General features: G+C 47.4%; 1 protein-coding gene across 1 annotated transcript in view; it reads left to right on the forward strand.

Annotated features, from left to right (window-relative positions):
• kmt2a (lysine (K)-specific methyltransferase 2A) overlaps nt 1–21,092 on the forward strand; it is a 38,250-nt gene that overhangs the window by 8,963 nt on the left and 8,195 nt on the right. The window contains 26 exon segments of the mRNA XM_018681222.2: nt 336–408; nt 546–1,135; nt 1,137–3,869; nt 4,367–4,544; nt 5,305–5,533; nt 6,099–6,790; nt 6,914–6,987; nt 7,104–7,340; nt 7,451–7,597; nt 8,810–8,908; nt 9,219–9,339; nt 9,550–9,663; nt 9,911–10,095; nt 10,252–10,428; nt 10,767–10,877; nt 11,283–11,356; nt 13,941–14,155; nt 14,262–14,356; nt 14,439–14,576; nt 14,670–14,828; nt 14,991–15,102; nt 15,210–15,288; nt 15,451–15,611; nt 15,715–15,861; nt 15,990–18,666; nt 18,768–21,092. Coding sequence (XP_018536738.1) covers nt 336–408; nt 546–1,135; nt 1,137–3,869; nt 4,367–4,544; nt 5,305–5,533; nt 6,099–6,790; nt 6,914–6,987; nt 7,104–7,340; nt 7,451–7,597; nt 8,810–8,908; nt 9,219–9,339; nt 9,550–9,663; nt 9,911–10,095; nt 10,252–10,428; nt 10,767–10,877; nt 11,283–11,356; nt 13,941–14,155; nt 14,262–14,356; nt 14,439–14,576; nt 14,670–14,828; nt 14,991–15,102; nt 15,210–15,288; nt 15,451–15,611; nt 15,715–15,861; nt 15,990–18,666; nt 18,768–21,092 — 11,942 coding nt within the window.

Raw genomic sequence — 21,092 nt, forward strand, 5'->3', positions numbered from 1 at the left:
TGGATGTTTGTAATTCAAACTGTCTGTTGTGGTTTGAGCCCTCTCCAACTGCAGGCTTGTCATCCCAAAAGCCAGAGAAACATGAGAGCACCAGAGTAAGCCAGCAGGCGAAAGTGAGATTGAGCACTTCATTATAGCCTTGAGGCCTTGGTTTTCATCTGAGTCTAACTTCAAGACTGACTCAAGTGTTGCTCATCTAGGCCAGCTGACAATTATGTGGCATGATGGATGCTGTGAATTTGATCTGTGAACCAGCCATTACTTATTTGCTGTATTATAGCATTACAAAAATTGTATGGTCACAAAAGATTAATTTGTTTTTTCTTTTTTTGTAGGAAGAAGCATTTGAAGGATTTGGAACAGTTGTTGAGCAGAAAAGAGTACAGAGCCCTTCAACAACTTCTTCAGGTAAAGTAACTCTGTACTGACTTTTTCTGGTCCTTACAGTTGTCTTAAGATGCCTATGTTTTCACAGCTTATCTACTGTGTATCTGATGCTTCCATGCTAATTAAATGTCCTGTGCTTTGTTCTCTGGTTTTATCAGTGGGCCTACCCGTACAGGAGAAGAAGCCCAGAGGCCGACCCCCACGAGCCTTGACTGCCCAGAAAGCTGCTGCAAGTCTACCTTCCCCCTCCCCGATTCCCTCACCCACACAGGCAAAACCTGAGGGCCCGGAAAGGCCAGCTGAGAAGGTGAAAAGGCTGCCTGGGAGGCCACCTGGCACGGGGGAAAAGAGAAGAGGTCGACCCCCGTCTTCAAATAGCAAGAAAGCTTGGAGCACAGGCAGCCATGTGGCAGGGGAGGACAGTCGACAGGTTGGGTCTGAGTTGGGTTTGGAAACAGAGGAGGACAAAGACAGAAAGGGCGCGAAGAGGACGCCACTGGGCTCTGCTCAGCCTCATGACAGTGAGGCAAAGCTTCCCAAAGGTGGGCGGGGTGAATCCAAAGTTGCCAACCTGAAGAGGCTGAGAGTGACAAAAATCGCCCCTCTCAAATCACGGCTCAAGACTTTGCCTGGTGTACCCCGCCGCAGACGAGGGCGACCGCCCTCAGCTGAACGCCTCAAAGCTGAGGCGGCTGCGGCTGCTGCTGCTGCTGCTGCCGCCGCACAGCTGTCTACCTCCATTGGAATGTGGGGAAGGGAAACACAAGGCCTTTAGGGTCAGAGGGGGGGACAGAGGCACAGAACCACACACTCCCCAGCAGCCCGTGCTGAGGAATGTGGATGGAGCTGAGGACCAGGACTCTTCCAATCCACCTGCCTCCCCGTCTCCCTCCAAGCCAGGCAGGCCAGTGGGCCTCAGAAAAAGCCCTCGCCATAGAAAGCCTGTCAGAATCGTCCCCCCTTCTAAACGCACTGATGCAACCATCGCTAAACAGCTGCTGCAGCGTGCTAAGAAAGGAGCACAGAAGCGACTGGAGAAAGAGGCTGGAGCCATCGGGGGTAGTGGGGCAGGAGCCATTGAAGCTGGCATCAGGAAAACCCAACTGAAGAACATCAGACAGTTCATCATGCCTGTCGTCAGCACTGTCTCCCTTCGCATCATCAAAACCCCCAAGCGCTTCATTGAAGATGAGGGCAGCTTTGGAACCCCGCCACCACACATGAAGGTGCCACGGTTAGAAACGACCCCCTCATCTGTCTCTACATCTGCCCAACTCACCTCCACCACCTCCTCCTCTCCCTCTCCTGTGCTGGTCTCTTCTACACCTGCTGTCACTAGCACCGGTCCCACTGCTCAGATTGACACCCTCCCCCCTCCTCCACCCCCTGCCCCTATCCCCACTGTCCCAACTACAGCTGCCAGTCTGCTCAACAGCAACACCAACAATGCCACCAACGGGCGATTTAGCAGCAGCGCAGCGTCTTGCGGCTCAAGCGCTGTGTCGCAGCATTCCTCTCAGCTCTCCTCTGCAGAGTCTTCCAGGTCCAGCAGCCCAAGCTTGGATGACTCATCATGTGACTCCCAGGCTTCTGAGGCCACACAGGCTTTGTCAGAGCCAGAGGATCACTCTCCGTCCTCGCAAGGAGAGAGGGAGGGCAACCTGTTACACAGCTCACGGCCTCCCTCCCCTCCCTCTGAGCCAGAGCCTGAGCATGTGCTGGCAGAGAGGAGTCGACGAGGCCGGAGAGGACAGGGGGTCGGCCGGGGAAATCAGAGCCAGAGGGTGAGAGAGACTCTCCCCACTGGGCCTAAAAAGCCTATCATCAGCCCACCAACAGGAGTGCTGATGTCCTCCTCTACACTTGTAAACTCCCAGCAAGCTTCATCCACAGCTTCTTCCTCTTCGTCACCTCCCCCTCCCCCTCTCCTCACCCCTCCACAGCCGCCCCAGTCGGCTTCCTCCAATACAGCTGCTATCAGTGAACATCACCCGCAGTCGCCCTGGATGCCTCATCCTATTCCTCCATTCCTGTCTGGACCGTCAGTTCTGTCCAGCCTGCCAGACAAAAGAAGCCGCTCAATTCTGAGAGAGCCCACCTTCCGCTGGACGTCCCTGTCCCACCCTGAACAGCAGTACTTTTCCTCTGCTAAATATGCCAAGGAGGGCCTTATCCGAAAGCCCATATTTGACAACTTCCGTCCTCCCCCTCTCACAGCTGAAGATGTGGGGCTGTTGCCTCAAAGTGTTAGTGGAGCAGGGGGAGCTGCTCCAGTGGCATTCCCTGCACCAGGCAGTGGAGCAGGAACAGGGACTCGTCTGTTTGCCCCTCTTCACCCACATACCCACCACCAACATCCCTCCTCATCCCGATTTGATGCACCACTTCAGAAACGCAGCCCGTTGCTCCGTGCTCCACGCTTTACACCCAGTGAGGCGCATTCACGGATATTTGAGTCTGTTACCCTGCAGTCATCTTCTGGGAGCACCCCTGGCTCTCTCTCCCCACACCAGACATCCTCCAGCTCTAGCAGATCCTCACGGCGCAGGAGACGACTGGTCCCTGGAACGCTACGCGGCCATCCACGGTCTCCTTCCCACTCAATGACGAGGCGCAGCAGCCAAATTGGAGGCCAGATATCTGTGGGGAAGGGCTCCTCTGAAATGTCTGTGCTGACAGGCTCTGTCTCCAGTAGTAACCCCAGCTCTTTGCCAGGGGTCTCTTCAAGTCCACTAGCCACTAGTGCCTTAACTCCTGCTACTTTCAGCACCTTCTCCACTGTATCCCTGGGTCTGGCCTCACAAGGGACACCTGAAAGCAGGAGAGGGGCTGCTGGAAACCCACCTCCTTTGTCAACTGCATCATCCACTTCTTCCCCACTTTTCCCTCTCTTTCCTTCCAGTGCCCAGGACGCAGGGCGAGGAGCTGGGAAAGGAGGTAAAGAGAAAAGCGTATCGACTCCCCAGGAACCTGCTCCGAAGGAAAAAGAAAGGGACTCTGAGAAAAACCGGGAGAAAGAGAAGGAGAACAAGAAGGAGGGGAGGAAGGATGGGAGGGATTCAGAAGATGCTCTTTCAGCCCTTGCTCCAAAAAAGGCTCCAGGGAGGAAAAAATCAACCTCAGTTGACACGGCTTCTGACACTGCCTCCTCAGAGGTGCGTGGGCTCCATTCCACTGTTCCCATATCTATTGCTAAAGGACGTTTACCTAAGAAAGGCAGACCCTCTGAGAAAGGAGTGGAGATTGAGGATGGGGAAAAGGAGAAGGAGAAACAAAGTGCTCCAAGCCAGCAGACAGCAAGCCTGCAAGGGCAGCCAGGCAGACAACAGCTCCCTGTCTCCTCCCTAGGATCAATGTTGGCACAAGCAGAGAAACAGCCTGTGACTGACAAGCGGGTAGTTGGACTACTGAAGAAGGCCAAAGCCCAGCTCTTTGAGATAAAGAAGAGTAAGCTGAAGCCTGCGGACCAGACCAAGGTCCAGGTCAGTTTTTCCTCTCCATGTGTTGCCTTCATAGTTATTGTGTTCAAGAAAAAGCTTTTCTGTTTCTCTCATTTTCATTATATAGCCACAAGCAAGTGATGCTATGAATATTTGTTATAAATAGAAATCTGTGTTTGTACTCAAACTGAAACTTGATAACAGGAAAGTCCCACAGCGGGTGTTACTTAAGGGGAATTCTGTTTGCCTCATACATTATGCAGAACGCCGCACTGGCTTTGCTTTTGAAAGTATTGTCCTCTGTACAGGATATATTCATCTGTTGTTCCACTGTTGATGTGACGTTTAGGTGGCTATAGGCAGCCACTGCTATATTTCAATTGTTGCAGTTAAACTCAACACTCTTTCTTTCACTCTGCCACCTCATCATCATCATCATCTTCATCGTTACTGTACATGTAGTCCCTTTGCAGTGCTGATGATTGTCTGCTCTTCAAATATCTTTCTCACTTTTTCCGGTGATCTGTGCCGACGAGCAGGGTCAAGAGAGTGACTCGTCAGAGGCCTCAGTTCGTGGTCCACGCATCAAGCATGTATGTCGTCGTGCAGCTGTGGCTCTTGGCCGTAATCGGGCAGTGTTCCCTGATGATATGCCCACACTTAGTGCCTTGCCCTGGGAGGAGAGAGAGAAGATCCTATCTTCCATGGGGAATGATGGTGAGGCATACTCAACTTTCATTTGACTAACTCGTGGGTCTGAGTAGGGGCTTGCTTAGCTCCACTGCTTGACATGGGTATTACGGTGGTGTGATGTGTTTACAAATTTGACATGAAGCACTTTGACTGACTTACACAACAGTCAGAATTGAGCATTTGTTATTTATAACACAACATCTGTGCACGTCCTAAAAGAGCTCTGCAGCATGCAGCAGTGATGACAGATTAATCACAAGAGCAGAGAAATCCACAGTACACAGTGAAGCTGTGATGGAGCAAGAGGAGCCTGGCCGCCCTGTTCCTGTTATTTTGACCAGTTTCATGCCATATTATGACGTGAATTTTTGTGACACTAGAGGACCTGATGTCGATGACGCATTAAGAGTTAGTTATTCCCATATTTGCCCGGTCATTTAATCTGAGCACCTCAGTGTTTAAGACAAACCCTTGGACATCTTGCATTTTATGTGTGATCTAGAGGATTTATTAGAATCTAAAAGAAGAAGAACCTAAAAAAGTCCATTTGCCTTCAACTTCAGCATTTAAGACTACCATGACCTGGATGACTGAACCTACAGATTTATTAATCTATTGAAACACTACCTATGGACTGTTCTATATGTACAGCTGTATAGACACTGTGTGAGATTTGTTGCTGCCATTTTAAGGCAATAGATGTAATTCTTAAAAAAAAAAAAACATCTTGCTGTCTTACAGTGTGTCAGTAAATGTGACATTTATGATATATTTCCACTTACAGACAAGTCATCAGTAGCAGGTTCAGAGGAAGCAGAGCCTCAGTCCCCTCCCATAAAGCCACGGGAGACGCGGCAAAAGGCGGTTCAAGAAGCTCCTCCCAAGAAAGGCCGTCGGTCGCGACGATGTGGTCAGTGCTCAGGCTGCCAGGTTCCAGAAGACTGCGGTGTCTGTACTAACTGTCTCGACAAGCCTAAGTTTGGAGGACGAAACATTAAAAAGCAATGCTGCAAGTAAGTCCCAGATGATAAGTCTTGAATAACATTTTTTTATGAATTTATTTTGAATGTAATATTTAACAGTGCAAACAGTGACTTTTTGTTTTGGCTTTTAATCCAAAGAGTGGTATAAGCAGTATTTGAAAATGGTTTACATGGCTCATGGGTCAGGTAGGAAGACCCTGAGCGGAATTTTTCCAGCTTAACAGTAATGTTAGCCCATGACGGTTTCTGTTTTATTTATGCTAATACTGTCATAAGTACAACCTAAGAAGATCAAGAAGGTCAAATGCCAAACTCACTGAAATGTCAAAAAACAATGAATTGAAATGACCATGTGACAGTTTTTCTTTTAATTGTAGTGGTGGAAAAAAGATTTTAGAAATGTTAATATTTAATTATTATATATTAATATTTCTATTAATTGACCAACCAGCAGCTGCAGTAACCATAAAGAGCAAAACACACACCCACATTCATCTTTAGTAGCTGCATCACATCTTTGTCACCTTTTTCACCCATTATGAGTTTGCACCCCTAATATATGAAAGCGTTGAACTTTTAATGTGTCACTCTCCAGGATGAGGAAGTGCCAAAACTTGCAGTGGATGCCCTCAAAGATGTTTCTTCAGAAGCAAGGAAAAGGCAAGAAGGACAAGAAAAAGAAGTTGTCTGAGAAGAAGGAGGGTCTTAATCCAGTTAAAGGACCAAACTCAGAGTCTGTCCCCAAACCAACTCCTGCACCACCAAAGGAGGAGCCTCTACGCAGAAAGAGTGAAACTCCTCCTCTAAAGCTGGGAGAGGAGAAGTCAAGACAGCAGCCATCATCGAAGCAATCATCTCCAGCCCTCGCAACTTCCCCTTCCTCAGTTGAACCCCCTCAGACCCCCAGCACAGTCACGGCCCACACTCAATCTCCAGCCTTGACACCAGACCCCAAACAGCTCTCAGTCACAAGCAGTGTCGCCAGTAAGAAGGGACACAAACCACAGCAGCCTGTACCAACATCCTCCTCCTCGTCATCCTCCTCGTCCACTTCATCGTCCTCTTCATCCTCGTCCTCTTCTTCTTCTTCATCATCTTCGGCCCAGAATTCCCCCTCCCAATCTACGCAGTCTCATCAAGCACCCCAACAGCAGCAGCGGCCTCTGACGAGTCAGGCACCTCCAAAAAAAGATGCTTCTCCCAAGATTCCCATGAGCGAGCCCAAGAAGAAGCCCCAGCAGCACTCATCGCAACAGCAGAGCTCAGCTACAAATATTTCAGATACAGGTAAAAAAAAAAACAAAAAAACAACAGGTTGCACTTTTTTCTACCGATATTAAAGTTATGATAAAAAATTATGTTTTATACTCAGTACTTATCAGAATGTTATGTCCTGTCTCTTTTTCATAGTTGAATCAAAACAGTTGAAGAAGCCATCTTCTCGTACTGTTCCTCCATCTCCCAAACAGAGACCAAAAGACAAGGTAAGGAGTAGAAACTGAAGAAACGGTGGATGCTCGCTGTATAAGACCGAATACTGTATAATTCCTGTAATTCACCTTCCTCTGTCTCTCTCTTCTTATATGATAATCACGTGAAGTCGCTGACCACTAAACCCCCTAGCAGCAGTACTTTAAACTGGCTGAGCACTCCCTCGACTAGGGGCCAGGCGAAGTCCAGAGCGCCCTGCGACGGAGTGCATCGTATCAGAGTGGATTTCAAGAGGGACCATGATGTGGAGAAGGTGTGGGAGGCTGGCGGCCTCAGCCTTCTCACCTCTGTGCCTGTCACGCCCAGGGTGCTCTGCTTCTTATGTGCAAGCAGTGGGAATGTTGAGGTAAAAAAAAAAAAGACTGGTTATTGTCCTGAAAAATTATGCTTTAAAATTTAAGTAATGGCTAACCCCCCCGCCTTTCTCCTGTCCGCTGTTTCTCTTTCTTTCTTTAGTTTGTCTTCTGCCAGGTATGCTGTGAACCGTTCCATCTCTTTTGCCTGGGGGAGTCGGAGCGCCCTCTCCAGGAGCAGTTTGAGAACTGGTGTTGTCGACGGTGCCGATTCTGCCAGGTCTGTGGGCGCCAGCACCAGAAAACTAAAGTAAGCCATTCAATTCAGTTCTGTTCATTTTAAAGCTGCACACAAAAGAAGCTTAGTTTGGAGTGACAGGGTGTAAAGGCTGAAGAATCTTCCCTAGAAAGAAGCTTGCTAGCCTTGCCAGCAGACAGCACTTAATCAGTTTCTTGGATTCCTGCCATAATTTTATTATTTAACTCATGGTGTGAGCCTTTTATGGTTGTCATTGTTGAATTAATGTATAAACATATTTATTCTACACAACACAAACAAGCACCTGTTAGATTGTTTTGTTCTGTGGGTACTTGTTAATAAGTTGTATGAACTTGTTAGTCATTTAGTGGTCCTGCAGCAGAGGATGTGAATGCTAAGGAAATAGATTCATTGTAGCTAGTTCTTTGAAACAAATCTCTGCCCAGAGCTTTAAGCAATTTATTACTTTGATTGGCTTTTATCCCTGACCAACTGAGGTCTCTGGCACTCTGACTCCACAGTAGAGTGTGGCATAAAAGCCTGAAATCTCAGCCTCCTGGCGAGGCTACTGGCTTGTCAAACGCTGCAGATATGTCATATCACAGAAATTCAGTGCTGTGTCATCATACAATTTCTGCTTATTGCACTTAAGCATTAAGCAGTATGTCATTACCAGACAAATATTGAGTGGAAGTCCCATGAAACAGTTGTTAACTTGCTCATGATATTTTATTTTTAGTATTGATGAATGGCAGAGTGGCTCATAGTTTGGACTAGGAGAGAGATGCTGCAGCACATTAACTGTATGTTGTAAAGCTTTTACGTGGTTTAATTGTGTTGACCGAAAGCCACAGGAAAAATTTGACTGCAGTTGCCACTTAAGTGGCTGTCCACAAACCCTGCCAAGCACAGCTCTGTACAGCTACACTGTAGCTGCATTGTAATGCCTTCAATAATGATGTTCATCCATCTGTGAAGCCCACTATGAATGTGCCCCTCAATAGACAGTAAAATTTCTGCATAAATGTTAGACACACACATCATCTCCTGCAATATTTCACCTAATTTCTTTATTCATTTCAAAACACCACCCACTGGCTAAGGTGAATAATACCATTAAGGTCAAAACCAAGTGACCTGTTTTTTACTAACTTTACTACTACTTGTTGTGAACATAACTGTATTCTTTGTCGGACACGAACCATTTAGTGTCGCCTTGTTTGACTTTTAAATAATCTCATCTTTTGGTTTCTGTCACTGTAGCAGCAGCTGCTAGAGTGTGACAAGTGCCGTAACAGCTATCACCCGGAGTGCCTGGGTCCCAACCATCCAACCAGACCCACAAAGAAGAAGAGAGTCTGGGTATGGACACATACCACTCTTCCTTTACACATCCTCTACCCTCTCACCTTTATGTAACTTACCACAGTTGCACCACTGCCTGACCAAGCTTTCGCATTATGCTCACACATTTTTCTACTGACCTCTCCTTTTGTTCGCACATTTCTCCAGCTTCTCATGACTGTGCTATTTACATTCATGGGACCCTCTCACAGGCAGTGTCTATGAAAACATTTTACTCCTCTCACAGTGTCACTTTCACACCATCTACTCTTTAAACAACTGCTCGCAAGCTTTTTGCCATGTAGTCACCACCGTTCTTTCTTTTCAGGTTTGCACCAAGTGTGTGCGCTGTAAGAGTTGTGGAGCCACTAAACCTGGGAAGTCCTGGGATGCCCAGTGGTCGCATGACTTTTCCATGTGTCATGACTGTGCCAAACTCTTTGCTAAAGGTGAGTGACAGCAGCTGGGAAAATGCTGTTCAGTATTAAGGAATGAGTATGAATACACCATGCACTAGTATTCTTTCTGATGGCAAAGGAGAAGGATTTCTTAAGAATCTGACCTGTATTTTGAGATGACAGCCATTCAAATGACATTTTAATCCAAGCCATATCATAGTGGGTGGTTTAATCTGTACCTATTGCCATCTTCTCTCTCAGGGAACTTCTGCCCACTGTGTGATAAGTGCTATGATGATGATGACTATGACAGCAAGATGATGGAGTGTGGTCGTTGCAACCATTGGGTTCATGCCAAGTGTGAGAATCTGACAGGTTAGTAGGCCCCAGAAAATCCAGGTAGAAGATCATATTAAAACACAAGTTTACTGTATGTTCCTCACAAGTAGAGCTCTGTGTTTTTCCAGCACTTGTTGCATTTAATTTGTCTTGTCAGCTGTCAGTGTCTGTGCAGCTGACTGACGGGCTGCCCCAGGAGTGCTGTCATCTTGATGAGATGCTGAAAGACGATAAACTTAATAATGGGCGCAATAATGACCTGTCATATTTCACTGTCCCCCAGATGAAATGTACGAGCTGCTGTCAAAGCTGCCAGAGAGTGTTGCCTACACTTGTACCAAATGTACTGAACGCCACCCAGCCGAGTGGAGGACAGCGTTGGAGAGGGAGCTTCAGGGCTGCATTCGCCACGTCCTTACTGCACTGCTCAACTCGCGCACATCCACACATCTGTTGCGCTACCGACAGGTTAGATACACATTCTGCTGCTACCTTTCCTGTTGCACTCAAGAGGGATACACAGATGTGTTCAGTTAGAAACAAATGAAGCAGCAACTGCAGCTTAATGGACATAATGGCAATATCTTGACTTTATGTATGTGACTCTTGTGTCTTTGGGGGCAGGCGGTGAAGCCTCCAGAGCTGAACCCAGAGACAGAGGAGAGTCTTCCATCCCGTCGTTCCCCAGAGGGCCCGGATCCTCCAGTCCTGACAGAAGTCACCCCCACACCTCCCAGTGACTCCCCTCCTGACCTTGAGTCTGTTGAGAAAAAGATGGATCAAGGCCGCTACAATTCAGTGGTTAGAACATTATCTTTCGAGCAGAATGTCTGCTGTTTCCGAAAAACTGGAACTAGTTCACTAGACCATATCAGAAGTAATTTGTTGCTACATTTTAGTCAAAAGCGTGTGTGTGGTGGGAGGGGGGATCTATACAAGCTAATCATATTCTTAAAACAGTCATAAATTTAAAGCATTTTTTCATAGATTTTATTATTGTATGTGTCCTGTTCTCTTGAATCCATGGTCATGTGGTCATGAACATAGATAGCTGCAGTAATGACTTTTCCACCAGTGTTCATTAGCACTTCACTGTTTTAACAGTTACTCTCTGCATCTGTACACGGTTTCTCTCCCAGCTGGAGTTTAGCGACGACATTGTGCGAATCATTCAGACGGCCATCAACGGTGACGGTGGGCAGCCTGAGAGCAGGAAAGCCAACAGCATGGTCAAGTCTTTCTTTATTCGGGTAAGAACCTCAAATCAACTCTGCAACAAATGTATTATATCAGTCCACACTCCACAAGTTATCACAAATTCCACAATGTCAACAGGGCAACCTCACAATTTTGGGTCAAATCGGGCAGTTTATCTGTTTTTATGAAGGTGTATAACACCATACTCTTTTTTTATAGACACAGACTTACGTACACACTCACAAACAGGCTTCATGTATTTGAAAGTTAAAGAAATAACTTTCTTTATCCCCGCATTGGGGTGCCTCTGCAGCAAGTATAGGTTAGCTATCTTAGTCCAGCTAAGGGCCCTCTGTTGAGCTACAGTATGACTAGCCACCATCTTTCCCTAAATGCAGGTCTGTGCAAATGCTTTAACAGGCTGATATGCAAACTTCATCACATGTTTTCTGTTTCAGCAAATGGACCGAATCTTCCCATGGTTCAAAGTGAAAGAGTCCAGGTTCTGGGAAAGGCAAAAAGTCTCTGCCAAGTGAGTGTGTATCACATCGTAGTCAATGCAAGAGGCTGTACCGATTACACAGTGTTCAGTATGCAGTATCCAACTGTTCTGAGTAACTCATTAGAGTTACGTAAGCCATCATTTATATTTACCAGTTGGTTCTAGATTACTTTTACAGAGTTGTGATGTAATTATTTGAAAATGTTTTTGAAAATTAAGACAATTTATGTGCTTTTTATAGCAGTTTGCTTCACAATTTTGTGGTAATTTGAAAAGTTTGAAAGTACAGCCATGAAATCGGGCGACAGATGTGGACAAGAGGATAAAATGAAAGCTCAAACTAATACGAACAGTCTGAAAATCAGGATTTAAGCAATGCCTCCTAGCAGGCAGTGCTGTCAATCTTAATAGTATTATGAAGTGTATGATGTGCTGTTATTTTCTAAACTTATAGTGCGAGTTATGTTTGTGATTACAGAGAAGAAAACTTGTTTTTAATTCTCTTGTAATGCGAGCCCGTCCAGAAAGAAGAACTGCAGTTTTTCGAGAACCGTAGGTCTGTAATTATTGAAATGAGGAGTAAGATGTGGTTTCTCTGGGAGAAGCCGTACCATCATCTGTGTATAGGAGGGAACCAGAAGGCAGTGAACTAATATTTATAAAATGTGTGGGCTGACTGTACCAACAACCCTCAAAGAAACATGAGCTGAGTGGCAAGATCAGGATTTCATATGATCGTCACATTATCTTTGTGAGTGGTCAAGGAAATCTGCAGAGTTGTGTGATGTTTTACGTAAATGCTTTCCTGTCCATTGCATTAAAAAGCAAGAGAAACTCCTTAAACAGCTCAAGAAATGAGTGAAGTGGTTTTCCTTCAACATACCTTAACTCAGGATGACTGTGATTAAAGGTCCCAGTCAAGATTTAAAGCTGCAGTAATGAAATTGATTCCACAGTTTCTCTGATTTAGTGAACCCACTGGACAGCTTAGTGGTGAATGTAAGTGGGTAATAGATGATTTGAGGCTCATTCACTCAGTATAATACTTACTGATGTGATTATTAAAATATCCACTAAAACGCGCCGTCTTAATTGACTAGAGAGTACAGGATCAATGTAATTAACTCCCCAAAATTGTAGTTATATATATTTCATGCAGATTAGTGCACCTTTCTTTTCATCAATGATTGATGAAATGATCATATTGAATAATTGATGCTGTTTACAGAGAGACAGGCTGATCATTTGACATTATTAGAAGGAATAGCTCAAAGCTCAGAGCCATTTGTTTGTGGTAACATGAAGTTCTTCACTTTGCAAATGAGTGGTTTTACTTTTCTGCATATTGGGATTTTACCCCACACACTAATTCACACTCATTCACTAACTCACTTGCTCACACTTAAATTTAGCCATCAGCTTTCCCCCGACCATTCATTCTGCCTCATGTCCAGGCGTTGTGGGAGGCAAACCGTAACAGTGTCACATTTCACTCGAAGGCTCTTTGATACATATTTGTGGTCTAATTGTGGTTTACTTGTCAGTTTGGTCTATTGCGTTATGTATCAGTGCTTCAGTCCAGGAAACCAATGATCCATCCAGTGGATCCTGTGGCCATCATTGGATGGGTGCTGGTTTATTAAGTATGAGACTTCACATCAAACCAGTTACCCAGCCTTGTTTGACTTGGCAAAATCCAACTTGGCAAAGCTCCTGTGATGTGCTTATTTATTACTGGTGTCATTGCTCACTTAGTATTCAGAGGAATTTTTATATTTTCTTGTGGGAAAAATTCTGAGAACATCATAGGAATCTGTGTGATAGTATTGATGGATTAAACATCCTTTCAGTGCTTTACAAAATATTACATAATATATTGTCATATTGTTATATCTGTCTATTTTAAATTGGTGACTATTTGTAGACATTTGTTACATTATATTTCTCAGCATCACCTCAAAAGCAAAATCTACTGTACAGGCAAAAGTCTTTTGGGGGGTGACGAATAAACAACACAAAAATGTGAAATACTTTCCTGTGAACATACAGGAGCTGAAGCTCTGCCACAGTCAATTCTGGACATATTTTAGGATGGTGGTGGGACAGTTTGAGATAGAGGACCAACTACCAGAATGTTTTGACCCAGAGCAGCCTCTGGCAGTCTTTATGATTGGTTGATACTGTTACTGGTGGTGCAAAAGCTCTACCCTAGCATGTAAAGAAAAAAAAAAACTAACATTGCTTATCTACCTCACAAAGACTGACTTTCAAATGTCTTTATTTGGGAAAAATCTCACCCTGTGCCTTGGAGGTGCATGATACCATCTATTAATCAGAGGTTTGACAGGTGATTTGTGTTATTTCAATCTAAAAACAAACCACACCGCACACACTTAACCCTGAAATATGTTCTTGGAGTCCTTTTCATGTCCTCAGGCTTTACAGTTGTAAATCCACATGATGACTCGTGTGGTTATTTTGAAGTGCTTTGGGATTGTTCTACTCCTCACAGTGGGGGTCGGGCAATCCAGCAATCACAACTTCACATTTAATCCAATCAGTGTTGATTCTAACAGAGTGCCCTTGTCTCTGTCCGCCTGCCGTTGCTCCCCAGCAGTGGGCTCCTCCCGAATGCTGTGCTGCCTCCATCCTTGGATCACAACTACGCTCAGTGGCAGGAGAGACAGGAGCTTTCCCGCGCTGAGCACCCCCACCTCATGAAAAAGATCATCCCAGCTCCCAGGCCCAAGACACCCGGTGAACCAGATTCTCCAGCCTCCCCGCCCCCACTCCCTCCTCCTCTACCCCCACCACCTCCACTCCTACCTGGTAAGACAAACCACAAATATGTGTACAGATACGTACATGCATTCTGGTTCTCACATCTTCTCATTTACTGTTTTTGACAAATTCAAACTTGATGTTTTCTCTTCAGACCGTGAAGACAGTCCAGAGCTCCCTCCTCCGCCAGGCGTTAGCGATAACAGGCAGTGTGTTCTGTGTCTGAAGTACGGAGACGAGAACACTAATGTGAGTCCGGAATCTGCTTGAACTCACTTTAACACACACTGGGCTCAATCTGTGTCACTCACAACATTTCTGCATGTTTCAGGAGGGTGGCAGGCTGTTGTACATCGGTCAGAACGAGTGGGCCCATGTGAACTGTGCCCTGTGGTCCGCCGAGGTGTTTGAGGATGACGACGGCTCACTGAAAAATGTTCATATGGCTGTTCTCAGGGGAAAACAGCTGGTAAGACATAACACTTGGTCTATGGCAGGGTCCTGCTCTATATTCAGTCTTTATTTATTGGACCAACATTGACAACTTATACTTTCTATTCAGCGCTGTGAGAAGTGTCAAAAGCCAGGGGCCACGGTTGGCTGCTGCCTCACCTCTTGCACCAGTAACTACCACTTCATGTGCGCCCGCCAGTGCCACTGCGTCTTCCTGGAGGACAAGAAAGTTTATTGTCCAAAGCACAGGGACCTCATCAAAGGAGAAGTAAGAAAATGTCATTATTTACTACATAATCAAAAGCTCAATAACAACCCCTTGTCAGTAAATCTAATGTATGTCTCTTGTGTAGATGAACCAGGTCAGACTGTGACTTGATATTCTTAATTTTCTCTTCACCTATCCTATGTTTGTGTATTTTTTCTCCAGGTGGTGTCTGGGTTTGAGGTGACTCGCAGAATCCTGGTAGACCTGGAGGGCATTAGTCTCAGGAGGAAGTGGCTTGCAGGACTGGAGCCTGAAAATGTCCACATGATGATAGGTACGTCAACTGCTGGTAAATGTTTGTGGATAACTGTAACTGTAGCGCCATTTCCTTGACTTGCTGCCAGTGTCTCTTGAATGCTGATTTAAACATCATCATTGCAGGCTCAATGACCATTGATTGTTTGGGGATACTGACTGAACTCTCAGACTGCAAACGGAAACTCTTCCCTGTAGGATACCAGTAAGTGTTTTTTTTTTCCTTTTCATTTATCCGAAAGTGTTCTTTTGCTATTTTTAGTGCCACCGTTACTATTTTCTCAACAGCTAAAGTACATCTAACTGCTACAGGAAATTAAAATTGCCAAGTTAATTGAGTCAAACTAATAAATTCTCATCTATACAGGTGTTCAAGGGTGTACTGGAGTACTTTAGATGCTCGAAAGCGCTGCGTGTACACCTGCAGGATCCTAGTTTGTCACCCTCCAGTGGTAGAGAATGACCTGAAGAGCATGATTGCTTTGGAGGAGAATCGTACAATAGCACACAGCCCACCTCCCACAGCAGGTAACCTAGATAGTTCAGGTCTCAGTGTGTACCATATTTGGGACTGTAATGTGTTACACTTAACTGTGCTGTGTGTCGATTTTCCTTTTTTTTTCGTATTCAGACTTCCCTGATCCATTTGAATCACCAAGGCGCTCTGACACCCTTTCCCCCACCAACACTCCCAAGCTCAGGGTTTACACCAGGAACCGACATCCCAGCTACCCCCCTTGTCAGCGCTCACTAGGCCCCAGACCCATGCCCTCTCCAGGTATAATTTGGTTTCTGATTTAGAACCATTTTGTTCAAAGTATTCAGTCATAGAATCACTTATAATGTTGACAGTGCCGGCTCTCCTCTAAGTAATCGGTATCACTTTCCACTTGTTTTATTTTGTAGGAGGTACTTCTCAGCCCCAAAGCCATGAGATTGTGACAGTAGGAGACTCCCTGGTGAACCCCGGCATGCGGAATATTGACTCACGTCGCCACAGCTCGCCTTCTCTCTCTCCTCCTCCCCACCAGCTGAACAGACAGAGAGGGATGACCTCCCCACCCCAGATCTTGTCACGACCCCTTACCTCACCCCCTCCCCTAATCCCCTCCCCTGCCAGAGACCCGGAAAAGTCCAAACACTTCAGCAAAGACTCGGCGAAGAGTCCGGTCCAGAGAGATGACGAAAGAGGCAGGCTTTTCTCTGCGGACAGAAACAGACAGCAACCATCCCGAGAGCAGGGGTTGAGAGATCCTGACAAGGGGAGAGTGTCAAGTCGAGACCAAGCCTCTAAGGATTCTGAGAAGAACAGATCATCCAGAGAGCTTGGGCAGAAAGACTCTGACAAGAGTGAACAACCAGCCAAAGAGCCAGAAAAGAGGAGACAGCTGAGTAAAGACTCAGGTCTGAAAGAGTCTGACAGGGGAAGGCCTCTCAGTAGAGATGCCTTAAGAGATTCAGAAAAGGGGAGACAAGTAAACAGAGACTCTGAGAAGGGGAGACAGGCAAGCAGAGAGTCGGGCAATAGAGAAATGGATAAAAGCAAGTCATCCTCGAGAGATCCCAGCTATAAGGATATGGACAGAGCCAAGTCATTCAGTAGAGGTATAGGGTTTAGGGACTCTGAGAAGCATAGACAACATAGCAGGGAAACAGGAAAAGACTCAGGCCAAGGAAAAGACAGACCGTCTAGCAGAGACTCTGACAAGGCTAGACCTCCCTCTAGAGATTCCAGTTATCGAAGCACAGAGAGAAACAAAGACTCTGGCTCAGGGAAAGATGGTAACCCTGGCAGTCAGTCCAAACAGGCTGGAGGTGAGAGTAAGAGCTCTAGACTGGCACCTGCAGGTTCAGGCCAGTCCTCCCCTCCTGTAGGCACTGCTGTTCTCACAGGTCAGCAGAGAGGTGGCAGCACCAAGCAGACAGACAAGCAAGGGAAACACGGAGGCAAAGACCAAGATGTTTCCTCAGGCCTCAGTTCGTTGCCTCGTCACCGGTCCGCCCCCGCCTCTAACACCATTCAGTCTAAGGACAAGCCCAGCTCAGGGAAGGAGAGTAGCAGCGGCACTGGAAATTTAATGCCAGCTTCACACCATAAGGACACTGTTGTTGGGAAATCCGGCTCCCCACAGCCTTCATTTCAGAAGTCCAATGCACGCAAATCAAATGATTACTCATCAGGTTCAGCCACAGCAGGAGCTATGAAGCCTCTGTGGCCATCAAGGACTCCAGCGGAAGATGACGTTGTCAAGCGAGGCTCCATGCACCTGGCCTCCCCTGCTGCAGCCTCGGCTGCCAAAGACAAACACCCCAAAGTGAAGATGACAGGCAGCAGAGATGTGTCCAAAGACCGTGAAAAAGAGAAGACTCTCCAAAACAGCAACAGCAGCAACAAAATTCCTCTTCTCAACAATAATTCTAAAGCCACTGGCAGCTCCAACACGCATTCTGCGAACCCCAGCTCTCACAACAGCAGCAACAGCAAAGCCCCAGTGCTTGGTAACAGCACCAAAACCCATGGGAAGGCACAGGGGGAGAAGCATGAAAACCAGGGAGGAGACAGATCTTCCTCAAAGAGCAGAGAAAATTACTCCTGTCCTGAGAAGAAGAACATCTCCAGTCTGGACAACTTACAGCAGCTGCAGCAGGCTGGTTTAACACCAGAGAAAGGAGTGAAGACCTCTTCCCAGTCTCACTCCAAGCAAACAAGTAACCAGCTGTCGTTGTCCTCCAGAGAGAAAAAGCGGTCAGTTAAACCCCCCACTGTAACTCCACTAAAGAGCGATGTAAAGACCGACCCTAATGGAACCAGCACTGTTGGTGGTATTTCTTCTTCCTCCTGTCCCACGACCACTACCTCCACTGTTTCTCCTGCCGGCCAGGGGACCCGTCGCGCTGCCCGTTCCACTCTCTTCTCCTTGCCTTCTGCCAGCAGCAGTGACAGCTCTGAATCTGACACCCAGACCCAGACAGAGGACGACGATCTGCGCAAGGAGCACTCGCGCAGTGAGCTCCGAGACCATCACAACCTCCTCGCTCAAGGCCCTGAGGATGAGGGTGACGGCCCGGATGACGACCACGACAGGGGCATGGATGACAAACATCACGAGGACGACAGCGACGGATCGGGGTCGGCCAAGCGGCGTTACCCTCGACGCAGCGCCCGTGCACGCTCCAACATGTTTTTTGGCCTCACACCTTTCTATGGGGTTCGGTCATACGGTGAAGAGGACCTTGCCTTCTATGGTAGTGGGGATGGAGCCGGGGCCGTGGTAAAGAGGAGGACTGGTGGTCGCAAGAAGTCAGCTGAGGGGCAGGTGGACGGAGCAGATGATATGAGCACCTCCTCTTCGTCCGGAGACAGTGGAGAGGATGACGACAGCGGAATGAAACAGAGGGGAAAAGACCCTTACTACTACAACTTCACCCGAACAATAATTAACCCTGGTGACGGCCTACCGTCTATAGAGGGGATAGACCAGTGTCTCGGAAGAGGCTCCCAGCTTCAGCGCTTTCTAAAAGATGAGGAACAGCAACAACAGAGGGCTCAAGGAAAAACTGAGGAGGAAATGCTGAGTGCTTTGTAAGTACACACAGTTGTTTTGCTAAAATCTATTTGTGGTTATTGATGATTCTATGATCTTCAGTAACAGTCTGATAAATTGTCTTTGCTGTGTTTAACAGGACCTTAGGCAAGCAGCGTATTGGGCAGCTCGATGGCGTTGATGATGGCTCAGAGAGTGATACCAGCATCTGCACCACCAGCACCACAACCACTACGGCCACCTCCTCTTCCACCCCACATAAGAGCACTCCTAAGAGAAGGGGCAGAGAAAGGCATACTGAGAAACCTGACTCCCATGACTCAAGCAAGGAGGCAGACAGCAGTGGAGGAGCAGTGAGCGGCAACACGCGAGAAGGAAGAAAGAACCAGAAAGAAAATTGTCTTCCTCTGGGAGTTGGGGTCAAGTCCCAGCCTCAGAGTCAGGGTCAGGATCCTCTCGAGGCCCAGTTGTCCCTCAGCACAGACCTGCTGAAATCAGACTCTGATAACAACAACAGTGATGACTGTGGGAACATTTTGCCGTCAGACATCATGGAGTTTGTCCTGAACACGCCTTCCATGTCAATGCAGGCTCTGGGTCAGCAGTCTGAGCCATCCTCCTCAGAGCTGCTGCTGGATGAAGGTTACGTTGGGGTGGACGTCAACCGGCGCAAAGACATCCTGTTTGATGACTTTTCCCAGCCGCTGCCCAGTGCTGAGAGTGGAGGTGTAGTGGAGAGCAGTGTAAACAGCTCCATATCCGTAGAGGAGCCATATCTTCCTCTGGAGCTGCCCTCTGACCTCTCCGTCCTGACCACACGCAGCCCGACTGTCAGCACGAGTCAGAACCACACTGCTGGAAGTCTCATCTCAGATACCTCAGATCGCACCATGCTTGGCTTGACCTCCGACCCAGAGACCATCAGTGGAGAAAAGAGTGGGGACAAGAAAAGAGCAGGGCCGGGTGTGTCACCATCAGAGAATCAGCATGATGCTACAACTTTGGGTAACAGGGATACACAAGTCACTGAAGGTCACATGACTCCTGAGCAGTTTATTCCCAGCCCTGCCATCGGCCAAGTGGTTGACCCTCCAGGTAACCAGGACGTTCCAAGGAGTTCTGGTACTCCTGGACTGCCAAGTTCTCCATCCCTGCCTCTACAGGGTCAGAAATACCTCCCGACACCAGCTGCAGCTGCAGGCAGCCCTAGTCCAGTCCCAGGACCAGGACCGTCACAGGCTCAGGTTTCCAGCCCAGCAGTCATCAAACCAGGCCCTGACAAGCTCATTGTGGTCAATCAGCAGTTCCAACCCCTCTATGTCCTCCAGACTGTCCCTAATGGTGTTACCCAAAAAATTAGTGCCACGGGAGTGATGGACACCAGCTCTCCTGCGGTGCTGAGCTCTATGACGCTTACAACAGGGCTGAATACTGGTTTGTCCTCAGCCCAGCCAATATTTCCAGCTGGTGGCAAAGTCCTAGGCACCATGCCTCATCCTTCTCACATTCACACCTTTACAGGAGCAACACAGACAGGCTTCCAGACTGGAATCCCCAGCACCACCTCAGGGCTTCTCATTGGGTTGCCCTCTCAACCCCACGACCAGTCCCAGATCCTGGTCTCAGAGGCTGGTCGACCACACGAATTGGGTCACAGTGTTGCCATAGTGTCCAGTCCCTCCTCTCTCACTTCTGCCCCAACTGTACTGGCCTCTGCTCACGGCAGGAAGAGGCCTATCTCTCGTCTTCAGCCAAGAAAAAGCAAAAAGTTGGCCCGCTCCCGCAGCCAGCCTACTCTGGCCCCGTCGGAAGTGGGACCTCCTAACATGACCCTCATCAACCTGTCTTCCCCTCAGATCACTGCAAGCATCCCTGGCCAACCTGGTGGCCTGGTTGAGTTAAGCACCCTCTCCACTTCACAGCGTAAGGTCCCAAATATTATCAAGAGACCAAAATCAGGTGGCGTTATGTACTTGGATCCCACTACTCTCCTTCAGCAGAGAATTCCTGGTCCTGCTCAGCCTGGTATCCTGGGTCATGATTCCTCTACCCATCTCCTGCCGTGCACAGTCTCTGGTCTCAACCCCAGTCAGTCAGTATTGAATGTTGTGTCTGTGCCCCCTAGTGGTGCTACTGGTCTTCTCGCACCAGGATCGGTCTCCCTCTCCACCCCTGTACTCAGCTCCACTGAGATCACAGGGCCAATTAGCAACCTCCTGTTCAAGGCAAGTCCACATGGCTTGGGCCTGTCAGATCAGCCAATGGTCCTTCAATCAGCTGGAGGAGCTCCACTAATGTCACAGCTTAGCTCCCCTGTGCAGACATCTATAGCCAGCAGCATCTGTGTCCTGCCCTCTCAACAGACCATCAGCATGGCTGTCAACCAGCAAGGAGACACAGATGGCAGTAATGTCCACTTACAGCATCAGTCTCAGCCTGTTAACAGAGCCCAGACTGTGGACTC

Source organism: Lates calcarifer, linkage group LG21 (assembly GCF_001640805.2).
Source record: "Lates calcarifer isolate ASB-BC8 linkage group LG21, TLL_Latcal_v3, whole genome shotgun sequence".
Taxonomy (NCBI): Eukaryota; Metazoa; Chordata; class Actinopteri; family Centropomidae; genus Lates; species Lates calcarifer.